Raw genomic sequence first — 27,203 nt, forward strand, 5'->3', positions numbered from 1 at the left:
CAGTCATGGGCAGCTGCTTACTGGCTTTCTGTCACTATAGATGAGTCTTACCTTTTCCAGAATTTTATACAAATGAATTCATACAGTCTGCACTTACTTCACCTAGCATAGTGTTTCTGAGATTCGTTGTTTTTCTTAAATGTCAGTAATTGATTTCTTTCTATAGCAGAATGACTTCCATTGTATGATATATCACAATTTCTTTATCCATTCAACCATGTTGCACATTTGGGTTATTTTCAGTTTTTGGCTATTACAAACAAAATTATTATGAACATTCATAAACAAAACTTTGTGTGGTCATATGTTCTCATTCCTTTTTGTTTTTCTTTTTTTTTTTGAGATGGAGTCTCGCTCTGTCACCCAGGCTGGAGTGCAGTGGTACAATCTTGGCTCACTGCAACCTCCGCCTCCCAGGTTCACGCCATTCTTCTGCCCCAGCCTCCCGAGTAGCTGGGACTACAGGCTCCCGCCACCAAGCCCGGCTAATTTTTTGTATTTTTCGTAGAGAGGGTATTTCACCATGTTAGCCAGGATGGTCTCGATTTCCTGATCTCGTGATCCACCCGCCTTGGCCTCCCAAAGTGCTGGGATTACAGGCATGAGCCACCATACCCGGCCGTTCTCATTCCTCTTGAGTAAATACTAGGAGTTGTATTGTTGAGTTGTATGGTAAGTATGTGTTCCAATTTATAAGAAAGTGTCAAACTTTTCCAAAGTGGTTATACCATTTTTGCATTTCTGTCAGTCATGCGTGAGAGTTCAAATTGCTTTAAGTCCTTGCCAACATGCCTTTCTTTTGTAGCCATTTTAGTAGAAGTGTAAGGGTTTTTATTGTCGTTTTGATTTGTATTTCTGTAAGGACTGGTGATGTTAAGCCTTCTTTCAAGTGCTTATTAGCCATTTGCATATCTTCTTTTTTATTATTCACAGCTCACAGGTTATTATGACATTTGTTTATCTTCTTTAGTGAGGGGTCTGTTCAAGTCTTTTTGCCTTTTGTTGTGGGCCTTTTTCTATTGTGTTAAAAGGGTTCTTTGTGTACTCTGGACGTAAGTCCTTTGTCAGATAAAGGTTTTGCAAGTATTTTCTTTGAGCCTGTGACTTCCTTTTCATTTTCATCTGGTGACTTTCAAAAGAGCAGAGGTTTTTAATTTTGATGAAGTCTGGTTGATCAGTTTTTTCTTTCTGATTCATGTATTTTTGGTCTATTTAAGATTTCTTGGCTGTCCTAAGGTTACAAATTTTTTTCTTTTGTTTTCTTTCAGGAGTTGTAGTTTTAGCTTTTTTGTTTGTTTTTAAACCTGAAGCATTATACAGTTTTAGCTTTTTTTTTCTTTAAGTTCTAGGGTACATGTGCACACTGTGCAGGTTTGTTACATATGTATACATGTGCCATGTTGGTGTGCTGTACCTGTTAACTCATCATTTACATTAGGTATATCTCCTAATGCTGTTCCTCCCCTCTCCCCCAACGCCCTGGCAGGCCCGGTGTGTGATGTTCCCCACCATGTCCATGTGTTCTCATTGTTCAGTTCCCACCTATGAGTGAGAACATGCGGTGTTTGGTTTTCTGTCCTTGCGATAGTTTGCTGAGAATGATGGTTTCCAGCTTCATCCATGTCCCTATAAGGGACATGAACTCATCCTTTCTTGTGGCTGCATAGTATTCCATGGTGTATATGTGCCACATTTTCTTAATCCAGTCTATCATTGATGGACATTTGGGTTGGTTACAAGTCTTTGCTATTGTGAATAGTGCCGCAATAAGCATATGTGTGCATGTGTCTTTATAGCAGCATGATTTATAATCCTTTGGGTATATGCCCAGTAATGGGATGGCTGGGTCAAATGGTATTTCTAGTTCTAGATCCTTGAGGAATCGCCACACTGCCTTCCACAATGGTTGAACTAGTTTACAGTCCCACCAACAGTGTAAAAGTGTTCCTATTTCTCCACATGCTCTCCAGCACCTGTTGTTTCCTGACGTTTTAATGACTGCCATTCTAACTGGTGTGAGATGGTGTCTCATCGTGGTTTTGATTTGCATTTCTCTGATGACCAGTGATGATGAGCATTTTTTCATATGTCTGTTGGCTGCATAAATGTCTTCTTTTGAGAAGTATCTGTTCATATCCTTTGCCCACTTTTTGATGGGGTTGTTTGATTTTTTTCTTGTAAATTTGTTTAAGTTCTTTGTAGATTCTGGATATTAGCCCTTTGTCAGATGTGTAGATTGTAAAAATTTTCTCCCGTTCTGTAGATTGCCTGTTCAGTCTGATGGTAGTTTCTTTTGCTGTGCAGAAGCTCTTTGGTTTAATTAGATCCCATTTGTCTATTTTGACTTTTGTTGCCATTGCTTTTGGTGTTTTAGTCTTGAAGTCCTTGCGCATGCCTGTGGCCTGAATGGTATTGCCTAGGTTTTCTTCTAGGGTTTTTGTGGTTTTAGGTCTAACATTTAAGTATTTAATCCATCTTGAACTGATTTTGTATAAGGTGTAAGGAAGGGATCCAGTTTCAGCTTTCTACATATGGCTAGCCAGTTTTCCCAGCACCATTTATTGAATAGGGAATCCTTTCCCCATTTCTTGTTTTTGTCAGGTTTGTCAAAGATCAGATGGTTATAGATGTGTGGCATTATTTCCGAGGGCTCTATGCTGATCCATTGGTGTATATCTCTGTTTTGGTACCAGTACCATGCTGTTTTGGTTACTGTAGCCTTGTAGTATAGTTTGAAGTCAGGTAGTGTGATGCCTCCAGCTTTGTTCTTTTGGCTTAGGATTATCTTGGCAATGCGGCCTCTTTTTTGGTTCCATATGAACTTTAAAGTAGTTTTTTCCAATTCTGTGAAGAAAGTCATTGGTAGCTTGATGGGGATAGCATTGAATCTATAAATTACCTTGGGCAGTATGGCCATTTTCACAATATTGATTCTTCCTATCCATGAGCATGGAATGTTCTTCCATTTGTTTGTGTCCTCTTTTATTTTCTTGAGCAGTGGTTTGTAGTTCTCCTTGAAGAGGTCCTTTACATCCCTTGTGTTGGATTCCTAGGTATTTTATTCTCTTTGAAGCAATTGTGTATGGGAGTTCACTCATGATTTGGCTCTCTGTTTGTCTGTTATTGGTGTATAAGAATGCTTGTGAGTTTTGCACATTGATTTTGTATCCTGAGACTTTGCTGAAGTTGCTTATCAGCTTAAGGAGCTTTTGGGCTGAGACGATGGGGTTTTCTAAATATACAATCATGTCATCTGCAAACAGGGACAATTTGACTTCCTCTTTTCCTAATTGAATCCCCTTTATTTCTTTCTCTTGCCTGATTGCCGTGGCCAGAACTTCCAACACTATGTTGAATAGGAGTGGTGAGAGAGGGCATCCCTGTCTTGTGCCAGTTTTCAAAGGGAATGCTTCCAATTTTTGCCCATTCAGTATGATATTGGCTGTGGGTTTGTCATAAATAGCTCTTATTATTTTGAGATACGTCCCATCAGTACCTAGTTTATTGAGAGCTTTTAGCATGAAGGGCTGTTGAATTTTGTCAAAGGCCTTTTCTGCATCTGTTGAGATAATCATGTGGTTTTTGTTTTTGGTTATGTTTATATGATGGATTATGTTTATTGGTTTGCATATGTTGAACCAGCGTTGCATCCCAGGGATGAAGCCAGCTTGATTTTGGTGGAGAAGCTTTTTGATGTGCTGCTGGATTCAGTTTGCCAGTATTTTATTGAGGATTTTTGCATCGATGTTCATCGGGGATATTGGTCTAAAATTCTCTTTTTTTTTGTTGTGTCTCTGCCAGGCTTTGGTATCAGCATGATGTTGGCCTCATAAAATGAATTAGGGATGATTCCCTCTTTTTCTATTGATGGGAATAGTTTCAGAAGGAATGGTACCAGCTCCTCCTTGTACCTGTGGTAGAATTTGGCTGTGAATCCCTCTGGTCCTGGACTTTATTTGGTTGGTAAGCTATTATTGCCTCAGTTTCAGAACCTGTTGTTGTTCTATTCAGGGATTCCACTTCTTCCTGGTTTAGTCTTGGTAGGGTGTATGTGTCCAGGAATTTATCCATTTCTTCTAGGTTTTCTAGTTTATTTGCATAGAGGTGTTTATAGTATTCTCTGATGGTAGTTTCTGTGGGATTGGTGGTGATATCCCTTTTATTATTTTTTATTGCGTCTATTTGATTCTTCTCTCTTTTCTTATTTGTTAGTCTTGCTAGCAGTCTATCAATTTTGTTGATCTTTTCAGAAAACCAGCTGCTGGATTCATTGATCTTTTTGGGGGGTTTTTTGTGTCTCTATCTCCTTCAGTTCTGCTCAGATCTTAGTTATTTCTTGCCTTCTGCTAGCTTTTGAATGTGTTTGCTCTTGCTTCTCTAGTTCTTTTAATTGTGATGTTAGGGTGTCAATTTCAGATCTTTCCTGCTTTCTCTTGTGGGTATTTAGTGCTATAAATTTCCCTCTACACACTGCTTTAAATGTGTCCCAGAGATTCTCGTATGTTGTGTCTTTGTTCTCATTGGTTTCAAAGACCATCTTTATTTCTGCCTTCATTTCGTTACGTACCCAGTAGTCATTCAGGAGCAGGTTGTTCAGTTTCCATGTATTTGAGCTCTTTTGAGTGAGTTTCTTAATCCTGAGTTCTAGTTTGACTGCCCTGTGGTCTGAGAGACAGTTTGTTACAATTTCTGTTCTTTTACATTTGCTGAGGAGTGCTTTACTTCCAGCTATGTGGTCAGTTTTGGAATAAGTGAGATGTGGTGCTGAGAAGAATGTATATTTTGTTGTTTTGTGGTGGAGAGTTCTATAGGTGTCTATTAGATCCACTTGGTGCAAAGCTGAGTTCCCAATTCCTGGATATCCTTGTTAACTTTCTGTCTCGTTGATCCAATGTTGAGATTGGGGTGTAAAAGTCACCATTATTATTGTGTGGGAGTCTAAGTCCCTTTTTAGGTCTCTAAGGACTTGGTTTATGAATCTGGGTGCTCCTGTATTGGGTGCATATATATGTAGGACAGTTAGCTCATCTTGTTGAATTGATCGCTTTACCATTATGTAATGGCCTTCTTTGTCTCTTTTGATCTTTGTTGGTTTAAAGTCTGTTTTATCAGAGACTAGGATTGCAACCCCTACTTTTTTGTTGTTTTCCATTTGCTTGGTAGATTTTCCTCCATCCCTTTATTTTGAGCCTATGTGTGTCTCTGCATGTGAGATGGGTCTCCTGAATACAGCACACTGATGGGTCTTGACTCTTTATCCAATTTGCCAGTCTGTGTCTTTTAATTGGAGCATTTAGCCCATTTACATTTAAGGTTAATATTGTTATGTGTGAATTTGATCCTGTCATTACGATGTTAGCTGGTTATTTTGCTCATTAGTTGATGCAGTTTCTTCCTAGTATCAATGGTCTTATTTGGCATGTTTTTGCAGTGGCTGGTACCGGTTGTTCCTTTCCATGTTTAGTGCTTCCTTTAGGAGCTCTTGTAAGGCAGGCCTGGTGGTGACAAAATCTCTCAGCATTTGTTTGTCTATAAAGTATTTTATTTCTCCATAACTTATGAAGCTTAGTTTGGCTGGATATGAAATTGTGGGTTGAAAATTCTTTTCTTCAAGAATGTTGAATATTGTCCCCCACTCTCTTCTGGCTTGTAGAGTTTCTGCCGAGAAATCTGCTGTTAGTCTGATGGGCTTCCCTTTGTGGGTAACCTGACCTTTCTCTCTGGCTGCCCTTAACATTTTTTCCTTTGTTTCAACTTTGGAGAATCTGACAATTATGTGTCTTGGAGTTTCTCTTCTCGAGGAGTATCTTTGTGGTGTTCTCTGTATTTCCTGAATTTGAATGTTGGCCTCCCTGCTAGGTTGGGGAAGTTCTCCTGGATAATATCCTGAAGAGTGTTTTCCAACTTGGTTCCATTCTCCCCGTCACTTTCAGGTACACCAATCAGACATAGATTTGGTCTTTTCATGTAGTCCCATGTTTCTTGGAGACTGTTCGTTTCTTTTTACTCTTTTTTCTCTAAACTTCTCTTCTCGCTTAATTTCATTCATTTGCTCTTCAATCACTGATACCCTTTATTCCATTTGATCAAATCTGCTACTGAAGCTTGTGCATGCGTCACATAGTTCTCGTGCCATGGTTTTCAGCTCCATCAGGTCATTTAAGGACTTCTCTACACTATTTATTCTAGTTAGCTATTCATCTACTCCTTTTTCAAGGTTTTTAGTTTGTTTGTGATGGGTTTGAACATCCTCCTTTAGCTCGGAGAAGTTTGTTATTACCAATCGTCTGAAGTCTTCTTCTCTCGACTCGTCAAAGTCGTTCCCCGTCTAGCTTTGCTCTGTTGCTGGCGAGGAGCTGTGTTCCTTCGGAGGAGAAGATGGGGTTTTGGTGTGGATGCCTTTCTGGCACTACTTAACATTAGGTTTATAATCCACTTTGGCTTCACTTTTTTGTGTGGTGTAAGTTAAGGGTTGGGATTCATTTTTTTTTAAACACATGAATATTCCATTGTTTCAGTACCACTTGTTGAAAAGACTCTGCTTTCCTCTGTTTAATCTGTTCAAAGATGTTGACATCTTTGTAGAGAATTCACTGGACACTTGCTAGTTTATTTCTGAACTTTGTTCGTTCCATTGACCTATGGATCCATCCTTAGGCCAGTTGCACTCCGATTACCGTAGCTTTATAATAAGTTTTGAAATGAGGTAGTGTGTAAGTCTTCTAGCTTTATTCTGTATCTTCAAAGTTATTTTGACTGCCCTGGGTCCTTTGTACTTCCATATAAATTTTAATATCAGATTGTTTAAAAGCCTGCTGAAATTTCAAATAAAATGCCTTTGCTGAAATTTCCAAACAGGAACAAGGTCTTGTATGAAAATATACAAAGAACTTGAAAATGAGTGCAGTGGCGCGATCTTGGTTCACTGCATCCTCCGCCTCCCGTGTTTAAGCAGTTCTCTGCCTCAGCCTCCCAAATAGCTGGGATTACAGGCGCATGCCACCACACCCGGCTAATTTTTGTATTTTTAGTAGAGACGGGGTTTCGCCATCTTGGCCAAGCTGGTCTTGAACTCCTGACCTTGTGATCCACCCACCTCAGCCTCCCAAAATTCTGGGATTACAGGCATAAGCCACTGTGCCCATCCTGGCAATTTTCTTAAAAAGCTAAATATGGTCTTACCATACATTCTAGCAGTCATATTCCTAGTGATTTTCCTAAATGAATTGAAAACTTATGTCTACACAAAAACCTGTACATGAACGTTTTACAGAAGCTTCATTCATAATCGCCAAAAGTTGTAAGCAATGAAGATGTCTTAAGTAAGTGAATGGATAAACAAATGGTTGTACATCCATGCAGTGGAATATTATTCAGCCATACAAAGAAATAAGCTATCAAGCCCGGAAAAGACATGGGGGAACTTTAAATACATAAAAGCAGCCTATCTATGAAGGCTACATACTGTATGATTTTAACTATATGACATTCTGGACAAGGCAAAATTATAGAGACAGTAAAAAGATCAGCAATTCTCAGGGGTTGAGGATGGGAAAGGGAGGAAAAATGAATAGGTGAAGCACAGGATACTTAGGGCAGTAAAACTCTTCTGTATGATACTGCAAGGATGGATCCATGACAAAACCCCCACCACCATGCAATGCAGAGTCAACTCTAAGCATGGCGTTTAGCTAGTAATGCAAAAGTACTGAGTGATCAGTTGTAACACATGTGCCACACTAATCACAAGTGGAGGAGAATGGGTTTATAGTGTGTGCTTTCTACTGAATATTTCTATATGTCTAAAACTGTTCCAACAATAATTCTATTCATTTTTTAAAAAGGAAAAAGTGATTTTCCAGGATCTCACTGCTAATGACTTAGCTTTTATTTTTTTATTTTCTCCTTGAACTGAGCAGGAATCTGTCAGGTGCTTCACTTTCTGTCTCCCGGTAACTTGCTGTGATTATGAAAATGTTTGTGCTAAACAACCCATGAACAAAGCAAATAAAGATATTCCTTCGTCTACCCAGACTGAAAGGAAATATGCCACCGCATCAGTGTTAATGAAAGAGGTTATAGCTGGTTTCCACTTTCATCTTTGTTTTCCTGTATTTTCCGAATGTTCTCTGTAAAATAAAAAGCTCTTAGCACTAAAACAGTATAAATGTATTCCACTGCAGCTTAATTGTATTCAGTTAACATAATTGAAGAGATTAAATAAGAAATGTAGAAATAAGTAAGACCTAGATCTTAAGGATCTCTCTGGTTAACTGTAAGTGAAAGACTGTCTCGCCACAATGCTTGATGTAAATGGTCTGATTGGTTCGTGACAACCTCATCAATTATTGCAGCTTGCAAAGGGATCGATTTTTAAATTTTTATTTATTATTCATTATTATTATGTACTTGCTTATTTGTTTTCTCATTTAGTTGCTTACTTATTTGCTTATTACTTTCCTACCATTTTAAAAGAGGAAGATACTATCTAAGTGATTTCGCCAAGTTCTTCTATTTTGTTGGTTTAAATTGCTTTAGTATATATGCATGAAATCGCATGTTTGCTCTTGAAATGTGTGCCTTTTGTAGTGTGTGTGTTGGGGGAAATAAGTTATTTTTTAAAAAGAGAATTATTTAAATATGGCTTTAGTGATTCCTCAGTATGATAACTGGTAGTGAAATGTAGCTTATTGTTTTCAGTTACTTTAAATTGGTCTTGAGACAAATGGAAATTTGTTTCTTAATTACAGGCTCTAGATGACTTTATAGAATATCTCTGGGCTATTATCAAGTACTTGCTTAAGAAGGATAATTCTACTTGATTATATATTTTTTACCCCAAAGGAAAATAAGTTTAAATTTGATTTTAACCAGATGATGCCATCTGCATGGAGTCACTCTGATGTTGTGTCCACACTGTCCAAGAAAGGTTTTAATGAATGGTGTTTGTTTACTTTATTTGATCTTAGCCAAATGAGTAAAGACCTGGAGACTGGGCAATTTGAGAAGACATTTAGGAATCACTGGCTTTTCTTTGTTGATGCTACCATATAAACTAAGGATGACAGTGGGTAGGGAATGTGTGTGGAATTCCTGTGTGATTCACTGTAACTGGTATGCTAAATGCATGGTTAAGCTGGTGTCAGCATCGTCTTTCTGTAAGTTAAAGATCCCTTCTGTGAGCAGGACTCCTGCGGACTCATGTATATTTTGAAATATGTTTTAGAGGATATTTTAGGACTTAATAAAGGTGACTGATGTGTAAGGGGACTTAAAGGGAAGAAAAACCCCTTCTTCTATAGGGTAGCATATTTGGGATTATAATTTTCATTTTCTTTCAGTTTCCTTTTTTGAGGTCGGGGTCTCGCTCGTTCACCCAGCCTGTAGGACAATGGCGTGATCTCGGGTCACTGCAACCTCTGCCTCCCAGGTTCAAGGATTCTCCTGCCTCAGCCTCCTGAGTAGCTGGGATTGTAGGCACCCGCCACCACACCCAGCTAATTTTTGTATTTTTAGTAGAGACGAGGTTTCACCATGTTGGCCAGGCTGGTCTCGAACTCCTGACCTCAGGTGATCCATCTGCCTCAACCTCCCAAAGTGCTGGGATTACAGGCGTGAGCCACTGTGCCCGGCCAGTTGGTTTCATTTTCGAGTGAATCCAGCAAACACTCTTTTCTTTGACTTGCAGTTCCAGTATTGCTATAAAATTACTGTAATATGGGGATAGTTGTCAGTCTCAAATACATAAAATGACCAATTTCAGTGACCTTTTATCCTTTTAAGAAAACCTATTCTATGAAAATCCAATTTTGTGCAAAAAGTGGGAAATAAGTGGGGGCGCAAGTGTTTGCTTTATGAGACTTTATTTGATTCATGTAAATAGAAAATGGTTTTATTACATGTAAAATGTGATTTAAATTGGTCAAAATGACATTTTCAGACAGTATACATAAAACATATGTACTCATTACGTAATGAGTACAAAAAGCGAGTCTCATTACATAGAATAAGGATTCTATCTGTGTGCCACAAACAACTTCAAAGAATTTTCTTTATATATAATGACACAGAAAGTTGTTCCTTAGCATCCATTTCAACTCCAGTTCCTCAGGAACATTGAGTACAAATTATAATGAGTTTATTTTCCAACTAAAGTTTAGTAGTTAAGCTAGTTTATTAGTTAATTTAGTTCTGACCTGTATGATTGAGAATAGATACAAGAGAATTACAGAAAGCAGATAGTGGAAATGATGAAGTGTACCTGGCTGACTTTCTGACAATTTGCGTGAAATGCTTGGCTTTGTAATTTTATATTTCTTTCTAGGCTGATACATTGAGTTTATTTAGTTAGAAATAGACTGGTTATCTGTTTTTTTAAATGCTGCTTCACAGTTATATACTACTTAAGGTATGTAGCTTTGTAGTCAATCTAAATTGGAATTGGGTTTTTGTTATTGTCATTTGGTACATTGGTCACTTTATAAATGTTTAACTTTTTGTTTTGAGTTAATTATAGATTTGCATGCATGCAGTTTTAAGAAATAATACAGAGAGGCTAGGTGTGGTGGCTTATGCCTGTGATTCCAGTTACTTGGGAGGCTGAGGCAGGAGGATCGCTTGAAGCTCAGGAGTTCAAAGTTGCAGTGAGCTGTGATGGTGCCACTGCACTCTAGCCTGGGTGACGGTGAGACCCCATCTCTACAAGGAAAAACAGTAATAATACAAAGAAATGTCATGTACGGGCCTACCAGATTTTATTGTGCTTTGCTTTATTGCACTTTGCAGATACTATTTTTTACAAATGGAAGGTTGGTGGCAATCCTGTGTCAAGCAAGTCTTGCCGTTTTTCTAACAGCATATGCTCACTTCATGTCTCTGTGTTACATTTTGGTAACAGTATTTTAGATGTTTTCATTATTATCTTATCTGTTATGGTGATCAGTGATCCTTGATGTTACTCTTGTAATTGTTTACAACCTCACTGATAGAAGAGAGTGAACTTAATAAATGTTGTGTATGTGTGGAGTTTTTTTGTTTTGTTTTGTTTTGTTTTGAGACAGGGTCTTTTTCTGTTGTGACTTTGTGACCAGTTCACCAGATGCCTTTTGACATGTGTCTTTTTTTTTTTTTTTTTTTTTTTTTTTTGAGACTGAGTCTGGCTCTGTCGCCCAGGCTGGAGTGCAGTGGCCGGATCTCAGCTCACTGCAAGCTCCGCCTCCCGGGTTTACGCCATTCTCCTGCCTCAGCCTCCGGAGTAGCTGGGACCACAGGCGCCCGCCACCTCGCCCGGCTAGTTTTTTGTATTTTTTAGTAGAGACGGGGTTTCACCGTGTTAGCCAGGATGGTCTCGATCTCCTGACCTTGTGATCCGCCCGTCTCAGCCTCCCAAAGTGCTGGGATTACAGGCTTGAGCCACCGCGCCCGGCGGCATGTGTCTTGTCAGTCTTCATTGTAAGATCTTGGCAGGTTAGTGCCATATCTTTGTAGCCACCTTCTGACCCAATACCCTCCAGGGGTGCTTCTATATGTGTTTGTTAGAAGAGTAAGTGCATACTTAGTAATCGTAGATTTCATCAGAATAGTGAGTTTATCTGGAAATTTATATCAATTTTATGCTTAGATTTACCATCTGTAGTTATTGAGAAACTAATAGCAAAAAATACTTGACACTTACTATATGCGAGGTATTGATCCAATCACTATCTTTACAAACCCCTTTATTTGAACAAGTAGGTTTTATGATCCTTGCCAGTTTACAGATGAGAAAACTGGGGCACGGAGAAACTTGCCTTGTGTCGAATAACTAGTAAGTGGTAGATTCAGCATTTAAATAGCCACATAGTCTGTCTTTCACTACCATCTTTGTAATTTTTGAAATTTTTAATAACAGGATTTATATATGCTATTTATGACTTCCCTGCCTCCCCCGCCCCGAGACGTAGTCTAGCTTGTCGCCCAGTCTGGAGTGCAGTGGCGCAATCGCGGCTCACTGCAACCTCCGCCTCCCGGGTTCAAGCGATTCTCCTGCCTCAGCCTCCCAAGTAGGTAGGATTAAAAGCACCTACCATCACCCCCAGTTAATTTTTGTATTTTCAGTAGAGACGGGGTTTCACTGTGTTGGCCAGGCTGGTAAAGAACTGCTGACCTCATGGTCCACCTGCCTCGGCCTCCCAAAGCTCTGAGATTACAGGCGTGTGCCACTGCGCCCGGCTGGTATTTATGACTTTTTAAAACTCGTTTGTTCCCTAATATATGCAATAATTTAGATGACCTAGTCCACTACTTTATAATGAAACCTTGACTTACTGCTTTGTAGCATGAACTTAGAAATTATTTTGGAAATAAGTAGTTGGAAAAATACATGCAAATATTTATTTGAGTGCCTACTGTGTACCTTACTCTATGCCAAGTGGATACAGATGTCTGGAAGTTTGTTTTCCTACTTCTGCTGTAAAGCGAGCCCTTCACCAAACTTTACCTATTCATTTATCCCTAAAATGGCTTTGTTTGTTTCTTTCTTTCCAATGTGTGCTGCATAAAGGGAAACAATTTACAGATGAAAGGTGTATTTGGTATCTTTATTAATATTCTTGAATTCTAAAGTCTGAAATTTGTTTTAGTTTCAAAAAAAAAAAAAAAACAAACCTGTTTCCCAAAAAAGAAATAAACATTAAGGTGTAAATATTTACTATTTACAGACATCAGAATTATATTTGCCTATCCTATCTCAACAAGTTGGTTCTAATTCTTAAGTTCTGAATAGATGATAGTGACAACTTTGAGCTATTTAAAAAGAAAGTTCATTTCTTTATGCTGTCATTAAAACTGTTCCAACTTTAATTATCAGGTATCTCTGTGGAAAAAATCGATTTAAGCTAGCAAAAGTAAGATAGAAATTATTTGTTTGGAGTTTTTTTGAGACAGAGTCTCGTTCTATGGCCCAGGCTGGAGTGCAGTGGCACGATGGTCTCGGCTCACTGCAACCTATGCCTCCCAGGTTCAAGCAGTTCTTGTGCCTCAGCCTATTGAATAGCTGGGACTACAGGCACACATTAGCATACCCAGCTAATTTTTGTATTTTTGATGGAGACAGGGTTTCACCATGTTGGCCAGGCTGGTCTCGAACTCCTGCCCTCAAATGATCCACCTGCACTGGCCTCCCAAAGTGCTGGAATTACCGGCATGAGCCACCATGCCTGCTCATAAGATGGAAATTATATATATTGTATGCGAATGAAATTAAATTTATTTCAAAGTCCAGGCCAGCCACGGTGGCTCACATCTGTAATCTCAGCCCTTTGGGAGGCCGAGTTGGGCAGATTACCTGAGGTCAGGAGTTTGAGACCAGCCTGGCCAACGTGGTGAAACCCCAGTCTCTACTACAAATACAAAAATTAGCCAGGCATGGTGGCAGGCGCCGGTAATCCCAGCTACTTGGGAGGCTGAGGCAGGAGAATTACTTGAACCCAGGAGGCGGAGGTTGCAGTGAGTTGAGATTACACCACTGCATTCCAGCCCAGGCAACAGAGCGAGACTCTGTCTTTAAAAAAAAAAAAAAAAAAAAAAAAAAAAATTAGAGTCCAGAATTTTCCCCAGATGCTTTCAAAAAGCTAGACATTCGGTATACATAAATGACTAAAAAGTTTATCTATAGATGTAGAAAAATTAATACAGGTTTTAAGTGTTCATTTAGTAAATTCAGAATTTGAATTTTCTTTTTATTTGCAGCTCAGATCGTCTGATAGAAGAGACAATAAGGTAGGAATAAGTTTTTGTTTTGCTTTGTTGGTTTTTGTTTGTTTGCACATAAATTTAATGAACAGTGTTACAGCTGTTTTAGAATTAAAGAAAAAACATTTTAATGAACAGATCAGAGTTAAAGTTCATTTATCCTCCTTAAAGATGAAATTTTTACTGTGTCCTTCCCTTGTAAGAGATGTTTGACACCCAAGTATATTTCTATAGTTACTTTAAGTTGTTTTGCTTAAGTTAATTTTTCCAATTAATTTATATTTAATATTTTCAATCTCAATCTTTTTATTCTCACTTTTTAAAGGAAAGCGATTTTAAGCATAATTTGATAAATAATTTTATGCCATTCATATAGACTTTTCTGTTATAGCACCTGCAAAAAATCTGCAGTAATAGTTCATAGTATCTGTAATAACATTGAACTAGTTTCTTGCTTAAGTTAAGGGACGTTTGTTGTTTTGAACTACTTAGCTTTCTAGGTTTGATGAATTTTAAAATATCTATTTTATGACAGTAAAAAAGAGCATTAACTAGATACAGTCTCTGTGCTCTAGAATTCACCAATATGTAAAGCATTGGTTTTCAGGAAAGGTAAATCAAAGTACATGACAATAACAAATGTATGTGTGTGTGTGTGTGTGTGTGTGTGTATATATGTGTGTGTGTGTGTGTATATATATATATATATATATATATATATATTTTTTTTTTTTTTTAAGATAGAGTTTCACTCTTGTTGCCCAGGCTGGAATACAGTGGTGCCATCTCGGCTCACTGCATCCTTCGCTTCCCAGGTTCAAGTGATTCTCCTGCCTCAGGCTCCTGAGTAGCTGGGATTTCAGGTGTGTGCCACCATGCCTGGCTAATTTTTTGTAGTTTTAGCAGTGACAGGGTTTCATCATGTTGGCCAGTCTGGTCTCGAACTCCTGACCTCAGGTGATCTGCCCACCTTGGCCTCCTAAAGTGCAGGGATTACAGGTGTGAGCCGCCGCACCCAGCCACAATTGTATTCTGACCACGGATATTGGGCCTGTGCTAAAAGTACTTTGCCTGCATTATTTTATTTAATTTTCTCAATAACCCATTAGATAGACACGAATCATTAGGAACTATTTCCAAAACAAAAAAGAAATTAAGTAATTAGTCTTTGGTCACATGACTAGTAAATAGTATTAAGGATTCAGATCTGTCAGTCTTAGTCTAACTCTAGAAACAGAGCTCTATCTAAACCACTGCTATATTTACCACATTGTAGAAAGAATACAAGGTTTCGGGTCTGATTTGGCTTGGAACCTGCCTGTGCTGTTTATTAGATCTTAGATCTCTGTTCTTTAGGTAATTTACTTTAACTTCTTGGAACTTTCATTTTCTTATCTGTTTAAAAATACAGTATTGATGATAATACTTACCTGTAAGACCGTTAAGGATAATGTGAAGAAAATGCCTGATCTAATACTAGGTAATTTGTAAATGGTAACTATATTATTAATACCACTCCTTTCTTTTTTAGCTTTTTATTTTGATATCATTTCAGATTTCAGAAAAATTTCAATAGTGAAAAGAAGTCCTATATACCCTTTACCCAACTTCTACAAAGTTTAAGATGCATTGATCCTCTTTACTCCTAAGTATTTTTCATTTTCCTAAATATCTGTTTCTTTTGTATGGCTTCATGGATTCTTTATTCAATGGATTAGAATATTTTCCATCATTAATAATCTTAATACATTATAATCTTTTATAACAATAAGCCATTATTGTGTCTTGAATTTTTGTTTAAATTGTATGTGCTGAGCCTTCCACTTGAAGAAAGTTTTCACAGAATTGCCTAATGTTGACTGAAGTATCTTCCTTGTAACTTTTTCCTTTTCATCAGCACGTGAGATCTGATCACATTTTGCCAGAAATTATTTACTTAAAGTTTCCCAATAATCCTTTTTCTTTTTTTCTTTATTTCCCTTTCTTTCTGCCTTCTCTTCTAGGGCCAGGCTGCCTTAATTAAGCTTCCACTTCAGCACTGGCCTATTTAAGGGCTGATAATACGAGTATAAAACTTGGGGTACCTCATAGGACAAAAAAGAAAGGGAACAATTGAGAACCATTGAATTGTTACCATTATTTTGCTAGTTAAAAAACATGTTATTAGAAGGTCTTTTATTTCAATATTTTCCCTTGCTTCAAAATGTGATAGGCATTACAAGAAAAGTTTCACTGAGTATAAAGCTAGTTATGATTTCTTATGAAGAATGTAAAATTTGTGTCAAGTAATATTTTTGCATATTCCATATGGAAAAATTCACCTTTTCCTTTTAGAGATACATTTTAAAACTATGTGAGTAACTGAATATAGACTTTGACAACAAGTTATTGAAAAGAGCTAGCATTTTTAATATTTATATATTTATTTCTAACCTTTAAATGTATGACTTGTATTATCTGTTGTTGAAAAAAACGTGACTGAGTTCAGTTCACAGAATAGGTAAGAGGTAAGAAAGTTGAAGTTCCCATAAGCATATCAATGATTTATCATTTTAAAAGCATTATATATTATTTAGAGCTTATATTTTGCTTCTAAGTATTTGACCCTTGAAATAACAGCCTAGATTTCGTTCTGCTTGACTGTAAGTCATGAAATGAGATGGGAAAGTATGTCTAGATATACTTTGTGGTACTGGAAATCATGCTTCTTCAACAAGTTAACATAATGTATAGTGATGATATCTATTCCCAAAGGAATACAAAGTCCTTTGCAGAAATTATTTTTTAACCTCTGTCCACTTGTGAGTCAAAGTATACAGGAAATGGTGATAGTTCCAGTTTAAAAAACAGAAGCAGGCCCAGCATGGTGGCCCATGCCTATAATCCTAACACTTTGGGAGGCTGAGGCGGGAGGACTGCTTGAGGCCAGAAACTCGAGATCAGCCGGAGCAACATAGTGAGACCCCATCTTTACAAAGTTGTTTTTAAAAAGCCAGGCATGGTGGTGCACATCTGTAAGCCAGCCACTTGGGAGGCTGAGGCAGGAGGAGCACTTGCATGCATGAGGTCAAGGCTGCCGTGATGGTGCTACTGCAGCCCCGCCTGCATGGCACAGTGAGACCCTGTCTCAAAAAAATAATAATATATAATAACAAACAGAGGCATATATCATTCAAAGATTGATATATGGGCCAGTGTAGGTTTGAAAGCTGTTACTTTATACAAGACTATAGTATCTACTTGTAATACCTTATAAATTTTTTTACAAAACAACCACATTTTCAGTGTATCATATTTTGTCATAATCTCTCAAACTGAAAAATTATGAATAAGAACTAAATGATGCAAAGGAAGTTGTTTGTTAAGCTCTTTTGTGTTCCTTTCATTTGGGGATCAAAAATTCAGTGTATTGTGCGGTTGACATTGCTCCCTCCTTCTGCTCTAATCTTGACTGGTGATTCTCTACACCTCCAACATTGCTATGGTCCTAGATGTCCTTCCTCCATTATCCTAAAATAATTTCCTCTATTGGATTACCTACTTCTTGGGATTAGTGCCTCCACTTTCTTACTTTATTCCCTTATTATGCTGAACCATGTCCTTAGTAACTTCCTGAGAAAGAACAGGAGGTAAATTGTTTTGGACTGCCCACATCCAAAATGTCTTTATTCTGCTCATATTCTTGATTCATTATTTAACTTAACCAAGATAGAATTCTGAGTTGGAAATAATTTTGAAATTTTTAAAGGCATTGTTTCCAGAATTGCTTCTAAAGTCCAGGCTGGACACAGTGGCATGCATCTTTTCCAGTCCAATGCTCTGGGCATTGAGTGAACTCTTACAATTTGGAAACTCATCTTCAGTTCTTGGAAATTGTCTTACGTTCTTTATCATTTTCTTCACTCTTCTTTCTCTGTTGTTTCATTCGAAAAAATATTAAAAAGGTTAAGTGTTGAGCCTTGTGAATTGATCCTTTCTTACCTTTTCTCTGTTTTCTATTGATCTTTTTGTTAAACATTCTGGGAGATTTACTGAATTTCTCCTTCCAATTCTTCTATTACATTTTTATATCAGCTCTTCATTTAATTTACATGAGCTCTTTCCTGAGAGACAGATACACACATTTATGTGTATGTGTTGTGGATGTAATAATCTTTTATCTCTCTGAAAACATTAAATATAATTTTATTTTAGAGTTTCTTGAGCTTCGTTTATTGCCCCTGTTTGCTCAGCCTCACTTTTCTGTTTGCTGGGTGGTTTTATTTGAACTCTGTCTTTTATGTTATCTCCTCACACATCTGGTGAGTATTGGCTGTTCCTTCATATTTAAGGGTGTGACTCCAAAAGAGGATGAGCTTCCAATCACTCATTGCTATTACCCAGACTGGAGTGCAGTGGCATGATCATGGCTCACTGCAGCCTTGACCTCCTGGGCTCAAGCAATCCTCCCACCTTAGCATTCTGAATAGCCAGGACTACTGGCACACACCACCATGCCCAGCAATTTTTTTTTTTAATTTTTTATTTTTCTGTAGATATGGTGTTTCTCCATGTAGTGAAAAGAATGTGTGTTGGGAAGCTCATCCTGTGAGCACAGGATGGTGACCCTTGTTGAGTGTTAGGCCTCACCATGCATGATTAGGCAGACCTGGCTGTTTCACTGGGGACCTCAAATTGCTAGACCTTTATGTCTCTTCTCCTGGGCTAGGTCTTCTGCTGGACTGGGGACAGCCACCTAGCTGCATGGATTAGGGAAGGCAATTGTGGGGTATGGCAGCTCGTTGTGCAAATTTCTATAAATCTTTTTTTTTTTCATGAGACGGTGGCTTGCTCTGTGGACCAGGCTGGAGTGTAGTGGCGCGATCTCCGCTCACTGCAAGCTCCGCCTCCCAGGTTCACGCCATTCTCCTGCTTCAGCCTCCCAAGTAGCTGGGACTACAGGCGCCCGCCACCACACTTGGCTAATTTTTTGTATTTTTTAGTAGAGATGGGGTTTCACCGTGTTAGCCAGGATGGTCTCAATCTGCTGACCTTGTGATCCACCCGCCTCGGCCTCTCAAAGTGCTGGGATTACAGGCGTGAGCCACCGTGCCCGGCCCAAATCTCCATTTTTAACCCTACTCCACAGTTCTTCCCTCAGAGAGACTGATCCCTTCAATTCTTGACCTTTTCCAAGATCTGTGGAAAACTTTTTAAAATCATTGCTTGACTCGTAATTTTATTGAGGTGAATCACAGTGGTGGATTTGGAGCTGCTAATGTGTTTTTTTTTTGTTTGTTTGTATGTTTGTTTTGGTTTTACCCAATTACATTTCTTTATTCTGAAATGTCATTTAAAAAGACCAGACCATAATAATTCCACATGAACAGATATTTTTCTGGAATAGGCCTAAAAGTATTGGGAAGATGGGATTGTCAGCATTAGAACACATGGGAAATCAGGACCCCGGAAGAACTGTAATATTCTCTAGGACTTTTCATTTTCTAAATTTGCAGAGATACTGCCTGTGATTTCAGTTGAAAGTGATCCAAATCCTAGTATGTCCATATTAATTGTGTGTGTGTGTGTGTGTGTGTGTGTGTGTGTGTGTGTATGTAGCTTCAAATGTTATTTAACATTTCTTAAGTGGAATTTTTCTAATGTTCTTTTCCTTTTTCTTTTTCTTTTTTTTTTTTTTGAGACGGAGTCTCACTCTGGCCCAGGCTGGAGTGCCTATTAGACACTTGTATATTGTATATTATAGAAGTATAGTGTTCTTATTGTAACAACTTAGATAATACTAAAATGGATAAAGAAAAAGTCAATCTCCTGGTAGTACCCCTCCATTCTTAACCCCTGAAGCAATTTGCATTAACCGACAGTTGTGTAACTTTCTGATACCTTTTTCACTGTCATACTAACATCTCCAAAGATGTTTGTTTCTGAAAATATTAGAGGATTCATATTCTATACATTCTGTGGCTTGCTTTAATCACTCAATATGTTATAAACATCCCTTCAAGTTAATAGAAATACTACTGTTTGTTTTGTTTTGTTTGAGACCGAGTCTGCGCTGTCACCCAAGCTGGAGTGCAGTGTCACGATCTCGGCTCACTACAACCTCCGTCTCCTGAGTTTCAAGTGATTCTCTGCCCTCAACCTCCCAATAGCTGGGGTTACAGGCACTCACCACCATGCCTGACTAATTTTTGTATTTTTAGTAGAGACAAGGTCTCACTATGTTGGCCAGGCTGGTCTTGGACTCCTTGGCCTCAAGTTATCCACCTGCCTCAGCTTCCCAAAGTGCTGGGATTACAGGCATGAGCCACCGCGCCTGGCTCTAACTCATTTTTTTAAATAACTAAATACTGTATAATCACTGCCTGTGATTTCAGTTGAAAGTGATCTAAATCCTAGCATGTCCATGTTAATTGTGTGTGTGTGTGTGTGTGTGTGTGTGTGTGTGTGTGTGTACCTTCACTTGTTATTAACATTTCTTAATCTCTCAGATAGGATTTTTCTAATGTTCTTTTCATTTTTATTAGACATTTATACATTATCAAAGTACATTTATATATTATCAAAATATTCTTATCGTAACAACTTAAATAATACTAAAATGGATGAAGGAAAAGTCAGTCTCCTGGTAGTACCCCTCCATTCTTAACCTCTGAAGTAACTTGTGTTAAGTGACAGTTATGTATCTTACACAACATACTGTTTGAATGTTCCTTCCAATTTTGGGGGATTTTTTTGGGGAGGTCTTTTTGCTGCTGTTGTTCGTTTTTTACTATTCCAAAAGTTTTTCAATAAATATTCTTTTACAGATTGAATGTTGCTTATCCAAAATACTTGGGATCAGAAGTCTTGGGGATTTCTGATTTTCAGATTAGGGATGCTCAACCTGTGTATATCTCCTTACCCAATTTTGTTTCTCTTTTGCCATCTCAAATCTTGCAATTCAAGTTTTGATTCATGTGTCATTTGTTTAGAATACTACCTCTAGGATTTCCCTTCAGTAAGATGCATGGTGGTTTACTCTGTGAGACCTCACCTGGCCAAAAATGTGTTCACTCAGCTCCCAGATAGGTCCAGCTATGAGAGCCTCTTAAGCAGTGTCATACCAGGTAGTGATGCATCCATCACTGGGCAAAGCCCAGCAGCTCTTCCCCTTAGGGGCTGGGCATCACACAAGCTACAAGACTCTCGGCTCTCTGCTTGTCGTCTTTATGGCTGCATGTAGCAGTCCTTTCCCAGCTGCAGTGCCTGGGAGCAGTTTCACTGCAACCCCTGTATATGCAGATCCATTGTCTTCCACTGTCTGGGTTCCTCAGGAAGTAATGAAGCCCTAGGTCTTTGCCTCAAGAAAGATTTTTGCCTTGAAGAAAAATCTAAGCTTCCCTGCTGTCAGTTCCCTGGTTCTCTCTTCACTTGAGAGAGTATAGCCTTCCACCTGGCTTTCTTCCCTGGAGATCTCAAGGGAACTTGGGGCCTCAGATGGACCCTCCCCAGTGTGTCTGCTTTTGTTCTTGTGCTACTCTATGGAGGAAATGGGCCAAAGGTCAAGTCAGGAACTTATACTCTCACCATCATCTTCCCCAAATCTCAATCTCTTGATTTTTTTAAAAAAAATTTTTAAAATTGCTCAATAGCATTTCATTTTCTGTTGCTATTTATAATGTCAACATGCAAAGCACTCTCTGTGTGTTACATATCAAAGTGGATACTGACCCTGCCCTCTATGACTCTAATGTCCAGAGAGATAAGACTATGGGAAATGAATAATCCTGTAAGTGATAGCAAAATGATATTAACTTAGGGCCAGGCTTGGTGGCTTACACCTATAACTCCAGCACTTTGGTAGGCGGAGGTAGGAGGATAGCTTGAGCCCAGGAGTTTTGAGACCAGTGTGGGCAACATAGGGAGACCCTATCTCTACAGATAATTTAAAAATTAAAAAAAAAAAAAAAATTAGCCAGCCATGATGGCACATGCCTGTAGTCCCAGCTACTCAGGAGGCTGAGGTGGGAGGATTGCTTGAGCCCAGGAAGTCAAGGCTGCAGTAGCCACAATCACACCACTGGGCTCCAGTCTAGGTGACAGAGCAGGACCCTGTCTGCCCCCCGCCACCCCCAAAAAGGATATTAACTCAAGTATCTTTTAAACAGGACATCAAGATAGTCACATGGAAGAGACTGTGTTCTACAAAAATGACTTTTTCTTTTCTCTTAATCTTTTCTTTTTTTTGAGACAGGGTCTTGCTCCGTTATTCAGGCTAGAGTGCCGTGGCTCCATCACAGCTTGCTCTAGCCTCCCCCTCCTGGGCTCAATTGATCCTCTTACCTCAGCCTCCCGAGTAGCTGGGACTACAGGCACACACCACCATGTCTAGCTAATTTTTGTATTTTGGTAGAGATGGGATTTCACCACATTGCCCAGGATGGTCTCGAACTTTTGGGCTCAAGTGATCCTCCCACCTCGCTCTCCCAAAGTGCTGGGATTACAGACATGAGCCACCACACCCAGCTGTTTTAGCCACGTTTAATGAATCTGTGACCTTTGTCAGCCATCTTGGAAACTCAGCATAATGTTGCATGCATGCCTAGTTGGTTCTCAAGTAGAATTTTGGAACATAATCTCTTCATAAATTAAGGGCTGGTTGTATATGCATATTTTATGATATTTTATATTTCTTTTCTATTTTTATAATTCCCTTTCAACAGTTTTTCCTGATTAAAGATATTTTAGTAGCTGGTCTCTTTTTAAATTCTTTTTAAACTTTTTAAAGTTTTTAAACTTTAAGAAGCGTTTGTAATATGTGATTTGTCTGTTTATGTCTTATCTTGTTTGTTATTTTGAAGCAAACATAGGAAGTGGCCTACTGCCTTGTATAAAAAGATACCAGAAGAGTGGAGTCATTTGGAAAAAGCACAGTGGGAAAGTGGCTTGGGAAGTGATTTTTTTCCCCTTATTTTCTGGCACAGTGCTTTCTAAGATGATGTTGTTCACTGTAGTTTTCTTTCACTTTTAAGGGCATGATGGTTCCAGGCAGGATAATCTTAAATGGTCATTTGTCATCTCTTTTTCCCCTTGCAGCATTGCTATGGCAACAAAAGAAAATATGACTTCACAGAGAGGAATGTTGAAGTCAATTCACAGCAAAATGAACACTTTGGCCAGTATCCTTTTTAAATGTTCGCAGTTTCTGTGTTTTGAGGGTAGAGGGGAGAAGTGTCTGTGTGTGCTTTTTATAGGGGGCAGGTTGCCATCACTCAGTAGCAGTAGAGCCTATCAGTAATTGCATAATATGAATATATTGTGCATTCCTACTTTGTGAAAGTTTATGCTCTTTAGTACTGTTCCTAAAAGACTGCACCTCAGAAGTTTCTTACTACTAGATGTAGAAGAAAAAAATTATAAATGTGAATTTAAAAATTATAAATGTGAATTTAAAAATTATAAATGTGAATTAAAAAATTATTCACCAAATTCTTTCACATTTTAGAAAGCTTTTAAATTCATGTTAGAACTCCACAGTATACATTATTCTTACCTAAACATGATAAATTATATGCCTTTTCTTTGTTATTTTTCCCATTTAGAGATAAGTCAGTGGCAGATGCTTGGAACGGGGAAGGAAGGAGACAGCCACCCGTGCAGATGAGCTGTAGCTACTGACAGAGTTTATACAGGCTGAATTCTGGGATACATTCTCCACTTGTTTGTTGTAACCTCTACTTTAACATGTTTCAGTTTTCCATTTTAAATAGGATTATTACTACTTCCCAGAAACCCACTAGGGAACCAGAAAAGCCTGACACTCTGAGTCATTTGATTCAGCGAACCTCTGAAAAGACAAGCCTTCTAGGCAAAAAAACCTTTCCTTCCCAACTGCCAAAGGGGAAGGTACCTAGAATTTTCAAAAGCTGAGTATCTTGTAGTCCTAGATAATTTAAGGTCACTTTTAGTTTGATATGTCTTTGCCTAAGGAAAAGACTATCCTGATGTGTGCCGTTATTCTCCAGTCTGCTGTGAATTTTGTTCTTCCCTTGTCACCCTGAGTATAAAACCACATGTCCAAAACCACATTTTAGATAGGGCTATAAATTTTACAGAGTGCTGTTATAGACATTATCTCATTCTACTAAACTGTGAACTCGATTGCCAGCCAGAGCAAAAGCTAATTAGTGAATATAAGAGTTTGTATTTAGTGAAACTTTTGAAACTTTGGAATAGAAGTGTGAGTCAGATAGCTGGTGATTTAAAACACTAAAGCCTTTCTCAATTGTTCATTAGAATTTACCACCAGTCTTCTTTGTGACCTCTTCTCTGCTACTCTGTACGCATCTCTCCCATAAGTTCTTTCTCTCTTTTTTTTTTTTTTTTTTTGAGACAGAGTCTCACCCTGTTACCCATCCAGGCTGAGTACAGTGGCACGATCTCAGCTCACTGCGACCTCCAATCTCCCAGGTTCATGCAATCCTCCTGCCTCAGCCTTCCGAGTAGCTGGGACTACAGACGTGTGCCACCACGCCTGGCTAATTTTTGTATATTTTATAGGGACGGGGTTTCACCATGTTGCCCAGGTGAGTCTCAAACTCCTAGGCTCAAGCAATCGTTCAGCCTCGGCCTCCCAAAGTGCTGGGATTATAGGTGTGAGCCACCTTGCCCAGCCCAACACTAAGTTCTCTTAAGACAAAGTAGTATACCGGAACCTAGCATAGCACCTCATACAAATTAGTCACACAGGAATTTCACAGTTATTCCAAAAGAGTGTGTGTTCAGAAAAAAAAAAAAAATCAAACAAAATGGGTGTGAGTTAGTCAGGGCTAAAGTTTAGTTCACTTTCCTCCTGTATCTGCCTTCTGCTGCGAAGTAACTTTGAAAATGTTAATAATTCACCAGTGTCTGATTATATAGACCCTAGGGTTGGTTCCCACGAATTGCCTGAATCCAAGGCAGGAAAGGATCAGGTATCTTCAAACACTCAGGCAGAACTCCCCAGTCTCCTAAGAGAAGAGGAAAAAAGAGACAGAGAATGAAAATGAGGAAAGGGAGGGAAATGGACGGTGGTGGCGATGGGAGCTGGCTCTACCTGTGCCTCCCTGCCAGAGCTCCTCCATTCCTGGCCACGCTGGCTCCCACCCTGTCCTGCAGCCTGGCAGTAAACCCTCAGTGCTTGGGAACTGTTATCATCCTTTTCTTCTCCCTCTCTGTTATTATTCTTATTTGTGTTACACACAAGACTGGGAGATATGTATTGATTAGGGGCCTTGAGCCGCAGCACATTCCCAGTTTGGGCAAGTGCATCTGCTAAAGATTCCCTTGGTATGAGTTTCTTCCCCTATGCCTTTCATCACTGTTTCTAGACACTGCTGATCTCTATTTTTGTGATTCCTGCGACTTTTGCCGGAGAGGCTTCTTCCAAATATGACCTTAATAAAGATTTCCCAAAGATCGTTTTCCTGCTGTAAACAGCCTGATCCAGAGGATCAACCTGAGGAAGCGGCGGGACTCGCTCATCCTAGGGGGTGTTATTGGGATCTGTACCATCCTGTTGCTGCTGTATGCGTTCCATTGATGGGACATCTGCAGGGACTCTTGACAACCACCACTTTCACGCCCTGGTCTGGAATAAGGAAACGTCTGAGGGAGAAGTTGACTGTCTTGATAATTAGCCTGACCAGCAGGATGAATGCAAGGCTGACAGTGATGGACTCTGTGACATGGTCAGGTTGAGCTGAAGCCACAGTTTTTCTGTGCTGTCTTTTCTAACACATTTTTCTGTTTTTAATTAAAAAACACCAAAAAGGTTTTCAGTTGCTTTTGTCTCCTAGGAGGCAAGTAAACCAATCAAAAACAGAGTTTTCTGTGTTTCCGTGATAGTGTTGAAGCCTGATGACAAGCCGAGTCTTACAGCTGGGCTCTTTAGAAAACCAGGTTTCTACATCCAAAGACTGCTTTTCTTTTAGCCACCAGATTGGATTGTGAATAAAAATAATTCTTGTCCTCTTATTTTACACTCATAATGAGAAATCGCAAGTTCTTTCTCGATAATCTGTGCTATAGATTTCTACTCTGTCTCCTCAACTCTGTTGATATTTAAGGAAAATTCTGTTTTTCATAGATTCTTTGAGATGCTGTTGGACCAACTTCAGCACGTTTGAGGTTGTCTGAAATGGAGATCACTGTAAAACTGTCTTTTTTTTTCTTTTAAATTACAAGTACACTGGGGTTAATTGTATTGCTGGAAAAACATCAAGAATGACAGTCTCGTATTTAAGGCACCAGTCATTGTTTCCATTTTTAAAAAATTCTTCCCTTGGATTAATATTTTCTACTGAAAAGAAGTGAAATCTCAGTTCCACTGGGATAAAAGAAACGAATCGCCAGTGTCCGTCAGTGCCCCCACTGCTCCTCATCATACCAGCAGTGACACTGGTAACTGAGGAAGGGAACTGCTCAGTTTCTAATGTGATCTATTCAAAAAGCCACGTATAAAAAGGCATTGAGGGCTCACTGTCCAGAGAATTCCATTTGTAAATGCTCCACAATGTATGGGCAAAAGTTTAAGGACTACTGCCTGATGTACCAGGAGTCCCGTGTTCTGTGAAAATCTGTTCATTCCAAATCTGGTAAGCATTTCCCAACATCTGGAGAATGGTTTCACTGTTGAGGGTGCAGGTGGCAGAATCTGTCTGTCTCCTCACCTGTCTTCTGTTACCATCCCTGGACAGTGACAGATTTTAAACCAGCCACCAGAATTATTTCTGAGTTAACCATTTCTTAGTTTCTGTAAATTCATGACTTGTCTTACTGAACTACAGCCTGGTTTGTAGACTTCCAGCATCTACACTGCTGCTCTTCACCATTGGAATTCACTGTGGTATTCATAGTATTGGCTTCAGTCCGAGCCACAGGGAATAAAAGGATATCAGCATGTAGTTCTCAGCTACATCATGGTATATAGATGCTGTTATTCAGGTGAACTTGCTCATGGGTGGACTAACACCTGGTTTGGTACAGAGACTGAGAAGTTTTTCATTCTGGTGTCAAAGTTTTGTTACATTATGGGTGTGAAGGGCATTTGATATATTTTTCTTAACTATGGGGTTTATTTTTCTAAATATGGGTTGATTGACTGTTCATCGATTCAGGGTACCCTTAAAAGAAAAGTTTTCCCATTGTGAACCTTAAAGGATCAGGGAAGTAAGTTCATTGATTAAATTCTCTGTTGGGAGAACAAAACTTTTCTCCCCTGACACTTTATTATCTTTGATTTTTCAAAGGGCCTTGATTGGTGGTTGTGTCTCGGTTAGAATTTATGGGACTTTACTATGTAGTTGGCATTTATAAAATCTGAAGTATCATAAATAAAGTTATTTATTTAATTATACTACCAGTCTTTTTTACTGGTCTGATTCTTTGTTGCATTCGTTAAAACTGATTGTGTGAGAGTGAACTGGGACACAAGCTAGTCTAGCTCACTGCAG

The 27,203-nt window shown here is 38.8% G+C and overlaps 1 protein-coding gene across 5 annotated transcripts in view; it reads left to right on the forward strand.

The window, feature by feature from the left end:
- The window catches only part of GOSR1 (golgi SNAP receptor complex member 1), a 49,814-nt gene extending 22,708 nt beyond the window's left edge, over positions 1-27,106 (forward strand). For 3 of the 5 annotated variants that reach the window (XM_050763837.1, XM_050763838.1, XM_050763841.1), the window contains exons 7-9: positions 13,729-13,758; positions 22,807-22,889; positions 25,167-27,106. In XM_050763837.1, coding sequence (XP_050619794.1) covers positions 13,729-13,758; positions 22,807-22,889; positions 25,167-25,291 — 238 coding nt within the window. In that variant the 3' untranslated portion in view covers positions 25,292-27,106. The other 2 variants (XM_050763840.1, XM_050763839.1) reach the window with 2 other exon arrangements.
- Positions 27,107-27,203: the final 97 nt, after the last annotated feature.

Source organism: Macaca thibetana, chromosome 16 (genome assembly GCF_024542745.1).
Source record: "Macaca thibetana thibetana isolate TM-01 chromosome 16, ASM2454274v1, whole genome shotgun sequence".
In the NCBI taxonomy this organism is placed as follows: Eukaryota; Metazoa; Chordata; class Mammalia; order Primates; family Cercopithecidae; genus Macaca; species Macaca thibetana.